The 15309-nt window shown below is 37.6% G+C and overlaps 1 protein-coding gene across 5 annotated transcripts in view; it reads right to left on the reverse strand.

Annotated features, from left to right (window-relative positions):
• The window catches only part of FOCAD (focadhesin), a 170857-nt gene that overhangs the window by 106790 nt on the left and 48758 nt on the right, over nucleotides 1–15309 (reverse strand). For all 5 annotated transcript variants that reach the window (XM_066180782.1, XM_066180781.1, XM_066180783.1 and 2 more), the window contains 7 exons: nucleotides 14219–14349; nucleotides 12464–12590; nucleotides 7063–7197; nucleotides 6629–6679; nucleotides 4824–4907; nucleotides 3222–3354; nucleotides 17–205 (listed from right to left, as the gene is read on the reverse strand). In XM_066180782.1, coding sequence (XP_066036879.1) covers nucleotides 17–205; nucleotides 3222–3354; nucleotides 4824–4907; nucleotides 6629–6679; nucleotides 7063–7197; nucleotides 12464–12590; nucleotides 14219–14349 — 850 coding nt within the window. The remainder of the gene's footprint in view (nucleotides 1–16; nucleotides 206–3221; nucleotides 3355–4823; nucleotides 4908–6628; nucleotides 6680–7062; nucleotides 7198–12463; nucleotides 12591–14218; nucleotides 14350–15309) is intronic.

A 15309-nucleotide genomic window follows, 5' to 3' on the forward strand; every position in this document is an offset into this window, starting at 1 on the left:
GAAAGTGACAGCTTACCTGCAAGGCCTGGTGTCATGCCTGGTTGCTTGTTCCTCTCATACATTTTCCGTATGAAATTTGGAACACCTGCCACTGTCTTCCCCTGGTCTGAGTGTGTGATTCCTCCTCTTAAGGCAGAATGATACACAGCACAGGGCATGTTGGTCATCTCCTGTTTCACAAGTGATGTTGCAAACTCTTCAAAAGCTTGGTGAAGGGCAATGCAATGAAGCGAGAGGAAAGGGAATGTGAGAGGCTGATGACTGAGAGACAAAAGTAACCCTAGAAAGCCCAGAATGACATCAGTACTTCTTCTCTACTTCATAGTGGAGCAGCAGCCTAAATGTGATGTTGTAGCATGAGAAGGAGGGACATCTACCTCTTTAGATTTTTTCCTTGATTGTCTATGAAGTTCAAAACAGCATTGCTGAAAATCAAGGGAACTTGCTAAAAACAAGAAATGTGCGGAAGCTCCAGTGTAAAGCTACTTTATTCAAAACTGTCACAGGTATATTTAAGGTTGGAAAGTAATACAGCCTTAGCTATTCCATGAGCTGTTGATTGCCTTGATTGCTACAAAAGTAACAGTGAGGACAGCCCATGGTTAACAGAAGGACACAGAGCAGAATCTAAATCACATTTTTGTAGCATGTCAGGAAGGGCACCTGCATCTTGGGATTTTTTTCCTCCACTTGTAATGCCAATATTCTTCAAACAAAACCCACAGAATGCAGTCAGCAATTTTCTCTGCAGTAATATAGACAGAAACTGTAAGACTCTGTCTTCAATCCTCACTGCCTCAGTTTTGTTGGAGGAGTAGGTATTTGTTGACATGAAAACACTATCCACCTACCTTTCAATAAAAAGTTTTTTGTTTAGGATGGCTACGGAAAAATAGGGAAGAAATCTGCTGAAAGAGATTTCTTTCTGTTTCTCTCCTGGAAACCATTCACATTGATAGAGACTCTTATCACTGCTGTCACATTACTGCATTCTCCAGTTATGCCAAAAGACCTAAATATAAGCCATCCAGAAGCAATTCTTCAGGCAGAGGACAAGCCAAGGCTCTATACTGACAAACACAACTCAAACTACAAAATCTGGAAAAATTTAGTGAAACAACTAGATGTGGAGCAAATACTAGAAATTAAGTATTTCAGTGATTGAAATCAATCTGAGGATAAACAAAGATAACTATCATCACATGAAAAATATTTTTATTGTTGTTGTTGTTACTTTCATTATTATCATTATCATTATCTCCTTTGCAGTAAGGATACTAACACTATTACTAGCAGCAACAGCAATGACATCAAGCTTCAAGCTTATAGTTCTTTTTACGAATTATTTTTAATTCTGACTACCAAGTTTGACAAGAGTCTCACTCCCAGTATGAAAAACTATCAAAATAAAAAAATAAGGCTCCCATACCCCTTGTGATATCCTGGGAATTTAACACATAGAAACAATATGAAAACTGATGTGACAAACCAGTTTTAAAGGAGTCTGAGATAAAATACTATCTAAAGCTCTGCTTTCCAATGGTTCATATAAGTAATTACATGTTATTAATCTCAATAACATGTACCACTAGAATTCCAGCAAATAAGATGATTCAGCTCCCATGGAACAGGGACTCTGTGGCTTTTGGCCTGTCTTGGACATTGCCTCCATTAATCTAGTTTCATACTCTTCTGATGAAACAATTCACTCTCAACCACTCCAGCCAGTCACTAAAGGTTTTGCTCAAGTCTTCTGGACTCTGTGTTCACTAACATGTGGGAATACACAAGACAGTAAGACAGACTTAATTAGCATTGCTAGTCTGATGACTAGGATGCCATGGCAAGGACAAACACAACTTTGAGCTTATAAGAAGATGGGATTAAACCTGCGTAAGGGAAGAGATTCAATCAACCCCTTACGATAATGCTGTTGTAAAATGCATAGTTGCCTGTATGATCTTTTAACCTAATTTTTGTAGTAGAAATTATTAACCTTACTGAAATGGTATATAAGTTCTTGGAAAACCTGAGTAAAATTGAATTCTGATCACCAAATCAGTCTTCCCGTCTCTCCATCAATCGCTGATACTAACAATGTTAGAAGACATCTCTGAGGAAGAAACTACTCAGTGAATTTTTGGATTCAACTACTTTGATTGTGGTTGCTGTGGTTGCTGCCTCTGTGGTTGCTGCCTCTCTGAATCCAGTCTGTTCACTTTAAATTCCATTTTGGTTTCTCATCTTCCTAAAAAGTTGGCTATCTCAGCATTCATTACACAGATTGAGTTTTCTGTCAAGATACATCATGCTCTTTCATTGAACTAGGTCATGTCTTTCTCCCCCAGAAAGCTTCCAGGACTTAGTAGTTCGGACTCTCTAGGTTAGGCTGCACACACTCCAGATGCCAATGCATGCAGAGTTTGATGAACTGATTCTTTTATAAACCCCCACTGGGGAAAAATACTACAAAATACCATCTACTATCTCATGGTAATTTTTACAGCCTGCAATCACACATGAAGATGCCATGTATTTTACAAAGAACGTAATAACAACATCTATGTCCTGGCACAATATCTCAAATCTTGTAACTGTAAGATAATGAGCACTTCTGAAAGTAATCAAGTGAATGGCAAAAATCTCAAATACTGAAGATAATTCAACTGCACAGGTTTCAGAGCAAGTGTATCAACCAGAGACCATCTCTTGAAGCATTCTTCAATATCAATATGCATCACTACAATTATGCATTAAGCATAGCACTGATATCTTAATTAAGCAGACTTTGTGTAGAATGTTGTTTTCATACCACTAATAGTCTGTTTACAAAACTATGAATATTAAATTTATTTTACTTCAATCTGTCCTGGGCTAAAATACAAATTGCCTTAAAAAACATCTGTTCAGTCCTCCCTACTGAAGTCACAATGTGATGAAACAATGAGTATTTGAAGTAAATAATAAGGAACTGGCTTTCCCTTTAGGATTGGTAGAGAAATTTTAATTATGAACATTTTTTCCCCACCATCAGGATGTCTGTCACACCATCTTCCTAGAAGATGGGTTTATTTTTTACTATACATTTTTCCTATAATTTGTTAATGAAAATAAGAAAGGCTGCACTTTAACATGACACTCCATTCTAGAAGAGCCACAGGTCTGTACAGTCACTGTGACTCTGTATCTGCAAAGTGACCTCAAACAGTGGTATATTATACCTCCTAAAACAGCAGGTGGTGTTAGATATAACAGCTTGATATACGAAGAACCTGGAACAAATAGATTTGCCTCCTGATCCTCTTCATCTTCATTCAGGTCTACCTCTTCCAGTGAGTCAACTTCTGGTCGTGCCTGGAAGACAAAAAACAAATTAAACGTCAGCACAAAAATCCCAAGTCCTCATTATCATTCATGATTCCAAGTGTGAAAAGTACCAACCAAATATGAGAAGTTTCTCATTTCATTATTTTCACTCCATTTCATAAATTTGAAGCTTAATGAATAAAAGCTTTTTTTCTACCTGACTGAAAGGCAACACTGCTTGGTAAAAATCACAGGGTGTGAAAATACATATCTGTAAAAATAAAATTAATCTTCACATTACAGCTGAACTAATACTCATAAAACTTTACTTTCAATGTGATTCTTCTTCAGTTTAACAATGTTTTATATTGGCACTTGAATATAAACAAAACATTTTTCCTAGACACTACTTTTACATATTAGTTTTTGGAATTTGAAAAACTTCAACATATTTACATTGCTTTCAATTAAAACATATTTACTCACTTTAAATATTGCACCAGTAATATGACTCTAAAGTAATTGCATTAGTAATACAGAACTATGTACTACTGTGAAAGATTTAGTCTTGCATCCCTTATTCTATCCTGTGGTCTTCTATGTAAAACACATTTTTCATTTGTGAGGTTTATGCTGAATTCTTCTCACTGATTTATATAAAGTATGTTTTTTAATTTTAAAGTTGCATGTTCCTTTCAGCCTTTTCATAACGGCCAGTTACAACACACAAATGGAGCCTATTGTATAATAAATCAGTAAATAAAACCTTTACTATAAAGCCACTATTCCATAAAGTACCAGTGGACTACTGAGTACTGCCTAGTCACTCATACAATGTAAAAAAAAAAAAAGTCACGTAGATGATGTTATGTTCATCTCCTTGTACTCTTTCATTTTCTTTGGTTACTGAGTTACCTAATCAGAAGTTTCAGAGTTTAACAGCCCTCTGCATACTTAAAAAGCCTTTTAGTAAGTACCTCAATTCCTTTCTGACTGCCTTTACTGACAAAAAGTAAAGTGTTATGCTGTAAAAATTCACAACAAAAAACACGGGAAAACTTTTCAGCTTAATTCCAAAAATTGCACCTACTTTTCAAACTGATTTGCCTCTCTTGGGAACAAAAGCCCTATCTATGACTGACTGCAATGAAAGAAATAGCAATCATAAGAGCTGCTTAGTGTCAAGACTCAAGTGCAAGCACTAAGAGAAGTGCATAAAATGCAAATCAGCTGACAAAACCCCCCCTTCTAATTGAGTAATAAAATAAGAACAACTACTTTCTGACTGCTTAGCCCTAGGTTCATTTGTGCCTTCCCCTGTTCATAAGACTCAGCTATGCCAGTCACACATGACATCATCTCATGTCACCAGCAGGATCTTGTATTCCTTCAGGAGGCTTTCCTGAATTTCTGGCAGAGAAGGCACAAGGACTGGTTTCCCATTCAACAGGATATGTTGAACCCATGTCAGATGGAAGTGTCAGATGTGCTTACTACCAAACATTTAACATGGCTACCTGTCCAGGAAGATGAAGAATTGTATGTTCTCCAGAGTCAAATGATGAGAGTGATTTATAGGCTGAAATGGCTACAAGGGCATCCTGGAAAATTAACAGGAAGAAAAAGAAAATCACAAACACAGCATATAGTATTGCTACCTACTGGAAACTCCACATACAAAGTGCTTATCAAATAACTACTGAATGCCAAAAAAGGGTTCAACAATATTTTCCTGAGGCACACTCTCAATTCTTTTTATATACACAATGCAAAGTAGCAAGACCAGTTATCTAGGCTTGATAACAAGCATTCTGAGCATTCTACTTCAGGTAGAAATATCCAGCCTATGAGAATAATGTTAATAACATATTGATGTTTCAGCTGTTGCTATGAAGTGCCTACTCCAAATCAAAGACTTTTCAGCTTCCTGTGCCAGTGTGAGGTGGACAAGATGCTCAGAGAGAGCATGGCCAAGACAGATGACCTGAACTGATCAAAGGGATATTCCAGATCATAGAACTTTATGCCTGGCATATAAACTCAGGCAAGTTCGCCAGAGAGTACCCATTACTTGCTCAGGGACAGACTGGACATCCCTCAGTGGGTGGTGTGCAATTGTATTGCAAAACACTTGTTTGTAATTGAGTTTTATTAATCTTTGTCTTTTTGTTTTATCCCCTTTCTTTACTATTATTATTATTATTACTGCTACTTTTGTTATTATTATTACACAGTTACTTTATTTCATTTATTAACCTGTTCTTGTCTCAATCCACAAGGTTTACTTTTTTCCAGTTCTCCTCCCCATCCCATCACAAAGGAAAGGGAGTGGACAAGTGGGTGCATAGTACTTAATTGTCATCTGGGATTAACCATGGGGCTGAAAAATTCACTGAAATAGGTTGACAGAAGTCTTAGTCTTAAACTAAAATACACTACTTCCACCAGCCCCATGGTAGTCCAACACTCCCACAGCATTACAATACTCCACTAATGAATTGAGTTAGCTGTCATAGCAGCATCTTTGTCAAGAATGCTTCACCATGTTAAGGCTGAAATTTTCCAGAGGAAGTCAAACTAGCTTCACAGAATCACAGAATATGCTAGGTTGGAAGGCACCCATAAGGATCACTAGGTCCAACTCCTGGCCCTGCACAGTACCATCCCCGAGAGTCACACCTGGCGCCTGACCATTGTCCAAACACTTCTTGAATTGTGTCAGTCTTGGTGCTGTGACCACTGCCCTGGGGAGCTGTTCCAGTGCCCAGTCACCTTCTGGGGGAAGAACCTTTTCCTAATACCCAGCTTAAACCTGGCACAACTTCAGGCCATTCTCTCAGGTCCTGTCACTGGTCACCACAGAGCAGAGATCAGTGTCTGGCCCTCTTCTTTCCCCTAATGAGGAAGTTTTGACTGCAATGACTGTCCTCAGCCTCCTCTTCTCCAAGCTGAACAGACCAAGTGACCTTAGCCCCTCCCCAAATGGCTTCCCCTCAAGGCCCTTTGCAATCTTTGTGGCCGTTCTTTGGATGCTCTCTAACATTTTCATGTCTTTCTTATACTGTGGTGCCTAAAACTGCTTCCAGGACTCAAGGTGAGAACACACTAGTGTATAGTTGGTTTGAACTTCTCCTTGGAGATGGGAGAAGTTAGAACCTTCAGTTACCACCTTTTATGTGTAGTACATTGCTTTAGAAACAGTGTTAAGCAACAGGAACAAAACCCTATTAGAAAATGAGATTACTTTTCTTGACAGGAAAGTACAAAATTTAATATCCTGTTGCTGACATCAGAAATTAATGTTTTCAATTATATCACTTACCTCGTTCTGGGTATTGTTCCAAAGGAAGCTGATAACTTGAGCCTTGAATTTCTAGAAAAGCAAAGGAAATATGCATTTATGTTTTCTTTGACCAAATAAGCAGTTGAAAGAGAGGCAGTTACCTGAAACAACTTACTGCCACATCAACATACATTGAACTAGGAAAGTGGAAGGGGTGCAGCTTTGAACTCCAGACATATTCACATGTCCTCACATGTGAGAGGGAAACCATGGATTAACCTCGCACTGGAATTTCCCATCTATCTCCCAGGACTCACTAATGCAAGCGAAAACTGTAAAATTGTATGAAATGTACATTTCACAAATCTGAACTAGGCAATGGGTGCAATTTTATCAGAATCAAGCAGGCTTATGTAAAAGTTATATACAAAGGTATAGTAAAAGAAGACTCCTCTTAGTCCATAAGTACCTACCTCAAATTCATTTGTATTCACTGTTAATGAGGGAACCAGGGAAAACAATTCATTCAGTGCTTTTAAAATGAGTGGTCTTGTATCACAACCCAGCTTTGGTGACAGAGCATTCCATGTAGAACGGATGCAAACAACCTGCAAGCAAAGTGGGAGGCATCATTACTGACAGTTATTCCAACTTCACTTAAACAACATTTCTTTCCAGTGCTGGTTCTTGCTCCTCCTTCTTGAGAACAGAAATTAATATACAGTTCATAAAAAGTAAAAAAGCAAGCATGTTAAAAATTCACTTGTACGTCAACTGACATAACACAGTAATACTGCACAGTACTTCACCAGGGAAAGAAACTACCAGTAGGAATAAACAACACACTGTTAGCAAGACACAGAGCTGTACATGTATCTTCAAACCATACCAGCGCTCTACTTAACTTGGTCAAATTAGCTAAAATGCAAGCTGTCTCTGGGAATTAAATAGGATGAAATCAGAGGAAGCCACTGAGGAATCTATCTTTGCTGGAAGCCCTCCAAAACAAAATGCCTTTAATCTTTAAAAACAAGAAAAGCCAAAAAAATTTGCAGAAGAAATGCAAAGCACAGAAGTTCAGGAATCCAGAAACCGTCGGAAATTGTCAAACTACAATAAATACTAAACACTAATACCTAATACTGAACTCATTTACACTAGAACTAGAGCACAAGAGGATACATAATTGGTCTTCCAGGATACATAATTTCCTTCCTTCCTGGAAACAACACACTTCTCACCCTGCTTCTTTTCACCTTCAAAGATCTGCATGACAGCTCAACAAGCAGTCAGTACAACATTTTGCATTTCCAGGCACTGAAAAAGTCTGTAAGATGCTCAGTCAGTGGTACAGTTCTAGCTGAAGAATTACACAGAAGTCATAAAAAGCAGCAGTCAAGTTTCTCAGGCATGTTGACTAGACAGCAATACTGGTAACTAAAACTTTCTCCTTTTTCCTTGAGAGAGGTTTTCAGTTACCCAGGCTTTCTCTTGGTAATGAGCCATTTATTTTCCTGAAAACAAGTAATTTCCATGGAGTATTTCATCAAACCTTAATGATGCCAGGTGTGGAGAACTTAACATTTCAGAATTTTGCCACCATACCTAAAATAATTCTGCCTATAATTTATCTGTTGTTACTACTTGTCTTTCAGATTTCAGGATCCACTGCAACAAAAAAGAGTACAAAACAGGAAAAAAAACACAAACCAAATAAGAAAAAACCCCAACAAACAAAACCAAAACCCTCAAGAAACTATAACCCTGTTCACCCTACCCCACCCACCCCACAGAACCACAACACAAAGAAAAACCCCAAAGCATGTATGCTCAGAACCAGTCTAGACAAAAATTTTAAATTATCAATGGCAAAGCAAAGTATAATGTCCAGCCTTCTATAGCAAAAAAACTGCAAATCAAGACTTACAAGTCTGAGAAAATGCCATGAAAATGTGTTTCAGGCGTAAAAAATTACAACAAAGTAACAGAAAACAAAGACAATGAGAAATACAAATTGATCTGTGTAATGAAATCAAATAAAGGTATGTTTATGAAGATATTCCACAAAGGCATTGAGAAAGGTAGTTTTAATATTATTCTGCACTGGAAAAACAGAATGCTTTGTATCTCTGCAGGTAATTGCCAAATTAAGCAGTCACTTCAGCGAGTGTAAAACACATTCAAGGTGCTGTTTAAAAAACCAAAGATGTATTTTAAGTTGAATCCATTTCAGGAATAGCAAACCCATGAGTGTGTTTCTATGGTAACAACCACTGATGGCTAGAAAGACCTCATCTGGTAACATTCCAAGGGAAAATGATACCTCTCTTTCCATTCTTTCAAAACAGACTGTTAGCAAGAATAAGAAAAAAGGTCTTCCAATGTTCAGAAAGACAGACATATCTATTAGCACTGAAGTTCCTCCTGAACTATCTAGAAATGTTAAATTTGTAATGAACTAGTTGTCTGGAAAACACAACATCTATTACTATGTAGAGAAAAGAAGTTGTGCATTTGTAGGATTGGATCCTGTAATTTAGGAAGACTAACAAATCATTAGCTAGCCAAGCATGTTTAATTTCTTTCTTTCCTATAGTAACACATATTCTCCAACTTCAGCTAAGAGGTGGAAAAAGGCCTTAAAGAATAGACACCATCCTAAGATAAGTTTCTTATTTAGTTTAAGAATATACAGTTCCTTCTCAGATGGTATTTTCTAGACTAGCAACTTAACAGCCACCCTACAGAAAACTCCTACCAAATGACGTACTGTAAACTGACAGAACAGGGAGATGGGAACAGTTGGAAACTGGTACTTTACACATCATAAAACCCCACAGTAAATAAAGAAAGGCTATAAGAGCAGTAATAACCTTGACATGGTGTCTTCCTGGAGGAGTGGGAAACTGTGATAAATATCTTGTGATGAAATTTATCTGCTAGTCATGAATCCCCAAGGAAAAGCCCACTGATTCCATAGACACTGTTCAGCTCAACAAAGCTGTCCTCTGCAAATGCAAAATACTCTAGAAAACTAGCAATATAAGAGAACTGTACAACACTAGTATGCCAATTACTGTCTGAAAAAAAAAGGATCGGTGCTATTTGAAAAATTTGTGTTTACAGATCTAGACATGCTAGTGTCATACTTTGGTAAAAGTTCTTAAGTCTGTTTTCATTTTTTGTCATGTGAGTTTTTTTCATTCTGGTTTGTTTAAATTAACATATCATTGTCACCTGGAGATATTAACAATCACACAGTGCTTTTGGTACAATACATTTTGGTTTACATTAATGTTTTCTTGTATTTTCAAAATTTATTTTAAAATAGCAAGCTTGCCACTGCAAAAAACACTGACTGCTAGATGGGGAAAAACTAAAAGCTAAATTTTACAGATGCTGAGGAGAGACAAAGCACTTTTGCTTCAGGTCAACTACTGCCCTAAAAGGGTGAGAAACCTTAGGAGAAAAATAGAGAACAACAATATTTCAATGGAAAGAGAACACTACACTTAGAAATTTTATTCTTGAATGTTTCTTGGCTTACATACTGTCCTTGATACATGAAATCAATTAGATGCCAGGACAGCCTCATATAAAGTATACTAGCTTCTGTTGAAAGAGAACACTACACTTAGAAATTTTATTCTTGAATGTTTCTTGGCTTACATACTGTCCTTGATACATGAAATCAATTAGATGCCAGGACAGCCTCATATAAAGTACACTAGCTTCTGTTGAAATCACTGGGGGAAAAAACAAATTACATGCCAAGAAACAGGAAATATGATCTGACAAGAACTGTGGGATTTTTTTTTCCATTTTTGATGTGCAAGTCACTGAGCATTATTTGTTAGAGACCTTTTGTTACACCTACCAAAAAAAAAAGAGGGGACAGAAGCAGCCAGCCCTTCTTGCAAGTCCTGCAAAAGCTAAGTTTATACACTTAACACTCATCATGTAGTCCGCACTTTGAATAAAGCCACTACTTTTATACAAAACAACTACTACAGTCAGCAGAATGGATAACTAGTCTTACACAAGAGTCAACCAAAAAAAGAAATGAATGTTATAGCACATTTTGTTGTCGCGTTACTTTAACAAGGGAGCCTTTCTGAGACTCTCAGAACTCAGTCCTGACAAAGCCACATAGTGTATAGGGTTCCATCATCAACTGAGTCAACACTATACATATCAAAACATAATTTATTATTCTGGTTCAGAAGCTGACTGGAAGTTTGGTGCTCTTTAAAATCCTACATCTAAGCAGCTGCATATGGAAAAGCTCAGAGACTATATCCCTTTCCCTTAAGTCAGTAGTAGGGACGGAAAACACCAAAACAAAACCAATCTCTATGATTATGTCCTTTCTGCACTGCAAACTACAGTCTAAATAAGAGACAGACTAAATTACTTAACCCAAATGGTTACCCAATTTGCCAAACCACAAGAGAATTCCCTGTTAAAGTTTCGGAATAGCTAGCTGGTAGATTTGGTCTCCCAGAACATTACACTGTAGTTGGGGAAATAAAGCGAGTTTAATTTGGACAGGAAAAATTGATAACGTCCACGAAGTCTGTCTATCAATCCTTCCTTTTCTCCTTCCTTCCATCCTGAGTAGTCTTAGCCTTCCAGTCCTCAACAGTGGTACAGTATACATGTGCTCTCAAATGAGGCTATTACACTAGGAAGTGAAATCTATCACATATGTAACTCCTACTTTGCACGACAAAGCCTAAATATAATCCAACTTGGAAAAAACACTAATCCAATACCATGGCCAGATCAAGGAATCTATGTGACCTTAAAAAGAGCCAAACTTCACATCAGAGGCAAGCAAAAAATTACCCTAAATAAATTGCTTCTAAGCAGCCATTGCTGAAGATTTTTAATCATGCTGAGTACAGATATCTATGGATGATTCACTGTATTGTTCTTGAACTGCTAAGTGATTTTAAATAATGGCAATGGCTGGCCTTACTGCAGTAAACACTGCAGTGAGAGTGTACTGGTGGATAAACATAAAATTGCTGTTTGGCAGAGAATGGGTAATCAAAAACTCCTGCAGGATGCAATTAGTTCGCTACTCCGATGGCCTGTACAGTACAGTTTGTCAGTAGCAGATTTACAGCATGTCTGTGCCTGCATCACAACACCTGGATATCACTGTCTGGGATGTGGAAACAAAGAGCCTTGTCTCCTAACTTAGAGATATTGTAGCATCGCAGTACTATTTGGGCTCAAAGGGACCTTGGGATACTTCCAGCCCAGCCTCATGCTCAAAGCAAGGTTACAATGAGATCAGATCCAGTTCCTCAGAGTTGTATCCAAAAACAACGTGAAAATCTCCAGAGAAGGACACAGCACAATCTCTCTGGGCATCTTGTCCCAAAGCTTATTTGTCCTCTGCATCAGTCACCAATGAACACATTATGGCAAAAGAGAAGCCTCTCGGCTGCTAGTGATTTCACTCCCTACCTGGTACTCTCTATGAATGAGACACTGCAGGGCAGGCCAGTAAGAAGTTACAAAAATTACATTATTTAAGTGCTTTTCAGACAATCAGAATTATATACTAGTCTTCCTTTTCAAATCTCAAGGAAAGATGCACAGAAGGATGCCTTTGCAATAAACTGCAAAACCGATTTAAAATTTCAGCCCATACACTGAAGGACTTATCTGCTGTGGGAGAAGGTCACAGTACAATTTCCCAAGAACTATTAACTTATGTTGGAAGAGAGGAATTAAATTTGTCAGAAGAAAAAGATATTCTTCAGCAACTCAATGTACTCTTAAAAAAAAGCCAATTGGGGAAAAAAGTTCATGAACCACAAGCAAAACTCAAAACACAAGGACAAGCCAATTTAATCTTACCTCAGCCTCACAAAGTGCCCATAGACCCTGTAATACTATGGCAGCAGGTGAAGCTTGATCAGGTTTTGTGCATTCATTTAGTATCTGGGAAATTGCAGCTAACATGTCTGCTCCATGCTGGTATGGTCTAAAGAAAAAAAAAATGAAAATAGAAGGCAATATTCACATATACACATAAGTTATAATTTATACACAAGTATCTATTAAGTGCTGGTTCTATTTAAGTGACAATTAAAACTGCCTTAAACTGGGAGTTCACACATCAAAAAAAACATACAAGGAGGATATTATAGGGTGCTCTAAAGGCTGAGTGACACAGGGAATTTAATCAGCAGGCATAAAGTTTCAAATGAAAGATCACAGAGTGGTTAAGTTTTAGATGGCATTGTTTAAGCATATAGTGTTCACTAAAAGATTACATCATTCAAGAAGGGATTGAGAATGAAAGTCCAAATGCACTATTAAAGTCATTATTTTATGATTCTTTGTTGCAGCCTCCTGCAAATAGTGCCTAATGTGTATTGGTGGAGATTCTGGCACTAAATGCTTTCTGTCCCTCTTACATAAGATAATTATGTTTTCCTTTTTTGTTTTTTCTTCCTGCCGCAATGCCACTTGTCTTTCCCTCTGTGACTGCATGGGCTGTTTTAGATTTCCAGTCCTCTAACTATCCATTCAGTTTTATGGGTTTGTGGTGGGCAAGGTGTTCAACAGTTCCCCATACCATCATCTCTGTAAGAGATCCTGGTAAATGGTATCTGGTAGGTGATTTATATGCGTGGTAAATTGTGACTTATCTATTTGCTCACATTTTCTTCCAAATAATTTCTAAATGCATGAAGAATATGCATACACCTGAACTCCAGCTATACCACTTACCTGGCAAAAAGAATATTACAGGTGCTCTCTCGCTTTTCACTTTTAAAAAAATTCTTGAAAAATACTGTTGGGCAAAATGGAAGAAGGTTGAAGAGGTAAAGGAAAAGGTATTTTCTTTAAGAACTTGTTTTCAGTTGATACTTAAAGGATATATGAATCCTCTCAGCTGCTAGTAGCTGACCTTCAAGGAGGAAAGTGAAAACTGGAACCCAAGATAGGTAACCAGTATAAAAGATGATATGGTGTGCATAAAACCAGGCAGTAAATACTAATGCATTTAAAAATACACTTTACAGGAGTCGTGAATTATAATCAAGCAGTGGTATTCGTGACTTGCTAGAGCTGGAAAGGTTCAATGTGTTATCCAGTTAGACTTGTACAACAGTTTTCTGTGGTATTTTATCTGAATAAAGACCAAAAATTCACAGGTGACAAAATACGGTTTTCAGAAAAACAATTCTATCTTTCTTTGAATAGATCAAAGAGAGACCATTAGTTCTTTCTTCTACTGTTTCATCTCTCCCTTTCTCTAATCTGGAAGTGTTAGGCCTGAAGTTTCTACCCTGGACCAGTATAGGATGCATCTTCTGTTCCAGGATGAAGATAATTTAATTTTAACAGCATTTATATGTGTGTTATATCAGCCATAATAGAAAAGACCAAACTTAGTAGCTGCTCAGATTAGCAACGGCTGAGTCTGTGTCAGACACTGACGGCTGAGTCAGTGTCTCAACTAGAAAAACATTACTCACAATTAATATAATAGAATATTACTCACAATTAACGTAATAGAGTAAGTAAAAATAATGATGCAGTTTTTCTGAAAACAACTCTTTTCCCTTACTATGACATAAGATGGGTAACACTTGCACTTACCTCAGCCTACATATATCTCTTATACAAGCAGCTTTAGCAATCAGGTTTTCCCATTGAGCATCTTTGTCAACAGACAGAGAGGGCACATCAGACATCGCCAAGAACTTCTGCAGTTCTGGGTAAATTCGATCCTAGAAAAGATTTCATTAAAAAATTATCATCACAGCTTTAAAAGTGTGACTGGATTTTCAATTGGTAGCACTTCTAAAGGACTTCTACGTACCACTTTGATTTTAAATATTGCATACCTTTTTTTTTTTTTTTTTCTTCATTATTTGGCTCTAATGCTACATTGAGATTGAACTGGCTTTTGCCGACCAGGTCTCTATGGCATCTTTAAAAAATTCAGAAGCAGATTACTGTACATAACTTGTGCTAATTTTGTCTGGCATAGAGTTGCTCTTCACAATGGCTGGTATGGGGCTGTGTTTTATATTTGAGCAGAACACAGGGCTGGTAACACAGAGATGTTTTTGTTATTGCTGAGCAGGGTTTACACACAGCCAAGGCTTTTTCTGCTTTTCATACTCCATGCTGGTGAGGAAGCTGGGGATGCTTGCGAGGCTGTGAGGAGACACATCCAGGATGGGTGACCCAAACTGATCAGACGGATATTCCAGACCATACAACATCATGCTCAGCATATAAAGTGGAAGGAAGAAGGAAGGGGGAGACATTTGGATTGATGACATCTGTCTTCCCAAACCACCACAGCACATGATCTGTGTCCTGGAGATGGCTGAACACCTGCCTGCCCATGCAAAGCAGTGAATTAATTTCTTGTTTTGTTTTGCTTGTGTGCACGGCTTTTGCTTTTCCTATAAAACTGTCTATCTCAACCCACGAGCTTTCTTCATTTCACCCTTCTGATTTTTCTCCCATCTTACTGGTGGATGGGCGTGTGAGTGAGTGGCTGTGCGGTACATGGTTGCTGGCTGGGGTTAAACCACAATGCTAAGGTTTTGTTCTTACTGCACATAATGAAAAGCAGAAAGCCATCCTTCAAACAATTTTTTTTTCCTAATCACAGTTTGAGATGTCATGAAATGACAAGAAAGTTTCATGAAAGACACACTATTGAAATACTCCAC

The sequence above is a fragment of the Chamaea fasciata genome, unplaced genomic scaffold (genome assembly GCF_029207755.1).
Source record: "Chamaea fasciata isolate MVZ Bird 193981 ecotype frontalis unplaced genomic scaffold, bChaFas1.0.hap1 SCAF_4, whole genome shotgun sequence".
Taxonomy (NCBI): domain Eukaryota; kingdom Metazoa; phylum Chordata; class Aves; order Passeriformes; family Sylviidae; genus Chamaea; species Chamaea fasciata.